Consider the following 2,963-nt stretch of genomic DNA (forward strand, 5'->3'; position numbering starts at 1 on the left):
AGTACTAATTAAATGCAATAAACATACATTAAAAGTGTCATAATAATAATAATTATAAAAAATTTCAGTTACAAATATTCAAATTCTACAACTTATACATATTAAGACTCTTACTATTCTTCATTTCTTAATCTCTTATACTAATTGTAAAAAATTCCTTAAATTTAATATAATATTTTTTATATTTTTTCATTCTCATTCATTTATTTTTTTCATTATTTACAAACAAAAAATCGCAAGAAAAGACAAAGTGTAGCCATTAATGCAAATCGAAAAAAAAAGAAAATGTAATTTTTTATAACCCTAATATAAATAACCTATGTCTTTTTAAAAATAAATAAATTTAAAATTTATTTAAAATATGTTCTCTAAAATATTTTTAATATAATATTTATTAAAATATACTATATAATATAAATAATCTACCTCTCCACGCATTGCACAGATCTCACTCTAGTTAAAATATAATGAGAAGAAAAATAGCTCTTCCTAATTCCTCCATGAGAATTGAAGATTAGATTTTTTTCATTTTGTTTTCCTCTAAAATGCAATACATTTGCATTATAGATGCACACAATCACAAAGAAGATAATCACACTTGTACTTGTCTACACTCTACACAAAGTTTGAATGAGTAACCATGGTTATACACTTTTACAAACTTAGGCAACAAAGTCATGACATTCAATTCAAGCACTCATTGCTTTGCCACTAGGACGAGCAAAGTACAAGGGAGGAATCCCTTGTTCATTAGTGAAAACATTGTTTGGATCAATCAAAGTCTTGGCCTTCACCAACCTATCATAGTTACCCAAAAAGTACTTCTCACCCCAAACCCTTGCATGATCCACAGCATCCTTCACATTGCTAAACCTAATCATGTTCATAACTCCAAGGTCAAAGTCCAAGTAATTAACATATGCAGCCCTTGGACCCCATGAAACAAATGGTGCCATAGAATCATAGAACCCTCTCATCCAATCAATATAATCATTGCTCTTATCATTGTCCTCTTCTTTCCAATATATCAAATACTGAATTGAAAAAATGTTTCCTTTTCTATGTGGATAAGCAATTGAATCACTGCTTATACTATGCATTTTTCCACCAGAAGGGTCAAGAATTACGAGCCCTTTAGGCTCCTTTTCTAGAATCTCCAGTGCAATTTCAATTCCCTCAATAGGAATAGGAGCCTTCACAAAATCTGATTTGGCTTTGAAGTATTCTTTGTCTGCAAGGTACCTATTCTTCAAATCAGGAACTGAGGCTCCATCACTTAGGCCAGCGAAAAAAACAATTGACTCAATCCAACTCATTTCTACACATTCTTGTTCCAAAATTCCCAATTCAGAAAAATCATGGTTTATGATGGACATGGCAATTCCTTTAGGAACAAGAAAAAGCCCTTTAAATGTAGCTGATATGCCTATAGATTTGGCTTCAGGTAAATTAGCACCAAGAAAGCATGACAAGTAGAAATCATCATCCAAATTTGGTGCTACATTTTGCCATTTATGAACAAGATTGGCAACATGTTTTCTTGTGCCATTTCTTGATACCGCGAAAGCAGTTACAACTTGTGGAACTTTCAATAGCTTGATTTTCCAAGCATAGACAATTCCCCAAATTCCACCACCTCCTCCTCTAATAGACCAAAACACGTCTTCCCCCATGGATTCTCGGCTCAGCAATCGCCCATTGGCATCAACAAGAAGTGCGTCGATGACATTGTCGGCCGCGAGGCCATGTTTTCTAGAGAGCAACCCAAATCCTCCCCCACCAATGTGTCCTCCAACTCCTACAGTTGGACATGACCCTGCTGAGAAGCCGTGTTCATTGCTGGCTCGCGAGATAGCATAATAGGTCTCTCCTAAGGTTGCACCACCTTCAACCATTGCTGTCTCTGTCTCCATATCCACCCAAACATGGTTCAAATTCATCATGTCAATGATGGTGAAGAGTGATCCGTCGTCCGAAACTGATGAAGTACCTTCGTAGCTATGTCCACCACACCTCACTCTGATTCCAAAGGAGAATTCTCTGCAGCATGCTACACTTCTCTGTAGATGCTCCAAACTCTCTGGAAGTACTATTGCTACAGGCTTAGGAACTGCACCCCCGGCGAACCGGAGATTCTGAATGGAAAAATTCAGAATCTTGAAGTAGTCATGAGCTGATGACTTATCGTAATCTTTGTAAGGGAAAGTGGTGAAGTTGTTGATGTTGTGATTGGCCAAACAAGAAGTGAAGTCACTTACTAGTGAAGAAGTAGTAGATAAAGTACAATGAGACAATTCAAAACACAGGAAAGGGAAACATAGGAGGCACAAGATTTTGTTGAAGTTGAACATGGTTTAAGCTTGTAATTGGTGAAGGACAAGTTTAAGGTTTATGGACACTAAATTGGAGAATGGATTTAATGGTTTAATAGAAAGAATAAAATGGATTATGCATATGTTTGTGGCCGGCCATAGTTTAATTTTGATTGTTGGAAAGTTTGTTAGAAATTAAACACTTTAATTACGATGGAATCAATAATCTGCCATGGATAAGAGACAAACTAATACTCTCTCCCTTTCTTTTATCAATGCTCACTAAGAAGAAATAATGTTTTGTGACTAAGAAAGCAAAATTTATGGAAAAAATTATAACAAACCACCATAGCAATTGAGGTCAGAGGACGGTGATTATCTCTTATGTCTTGTTTTAATTAACTTTAATATATTTACAGAAAAGAAAAAAGATGGGAATGAAATAACATGACACAATGTTGAGTTACTTCAATGAGGTTTGATGTGATAAAATTTTGAGTTCTCAAAAATAACTTCTTTAAATCTAACATTTAAAAAATAATTTTTTAAAAATTATAGTAAATATATTTAGTAAATTAAAATAAAAATGACTTTAAATAAGTTCATATTACAAAAATTGTGTTTGATAAATTACTTTTACATTTAAAATGA

The 2,963-nt window shown here is 33.7% G+C and overlaps 1 protein-coding gene across 1 annotated transcript; it reads right to left on the reverse strand.

The window, feature by feature from the left end:
• Window positions 1–689: 689 nt before the first annotated feature.
• LOC107466061 (berberine bridge enzyme-like D-2) lies at window positions 690–2,351 on the reverse strand. Its single transcript, XM_016085044.3, has one exon. It carries the CDS (start codon window positions 2,349–2,351, stop codon window positions 690–692), a length of 1,662 nt encoding a protein of 553 aa, XP_015940530.1.
• Between the last annotated feature and the right edge of the window lie 612 nt (window positions 2,352–2,963).

The sequence above is a fragment of the Arachis duranensis genome, chromosome 9 (genome assembly GCF_000817695.3).
Source record: "Arachis duranensis cultivar V14167 chromosome 9, aradu.V14167.gnm2.J7QH, whole genome shotgun sequence".
In the NCBI taxonomy this organism is placed as follows: domain Eukaryota; kingdom Viridiplantae; phylum Streptophyta; class Magnoliopsida; order Fabales; family Fabaceae; genus Arachis; species Arachis duranensis.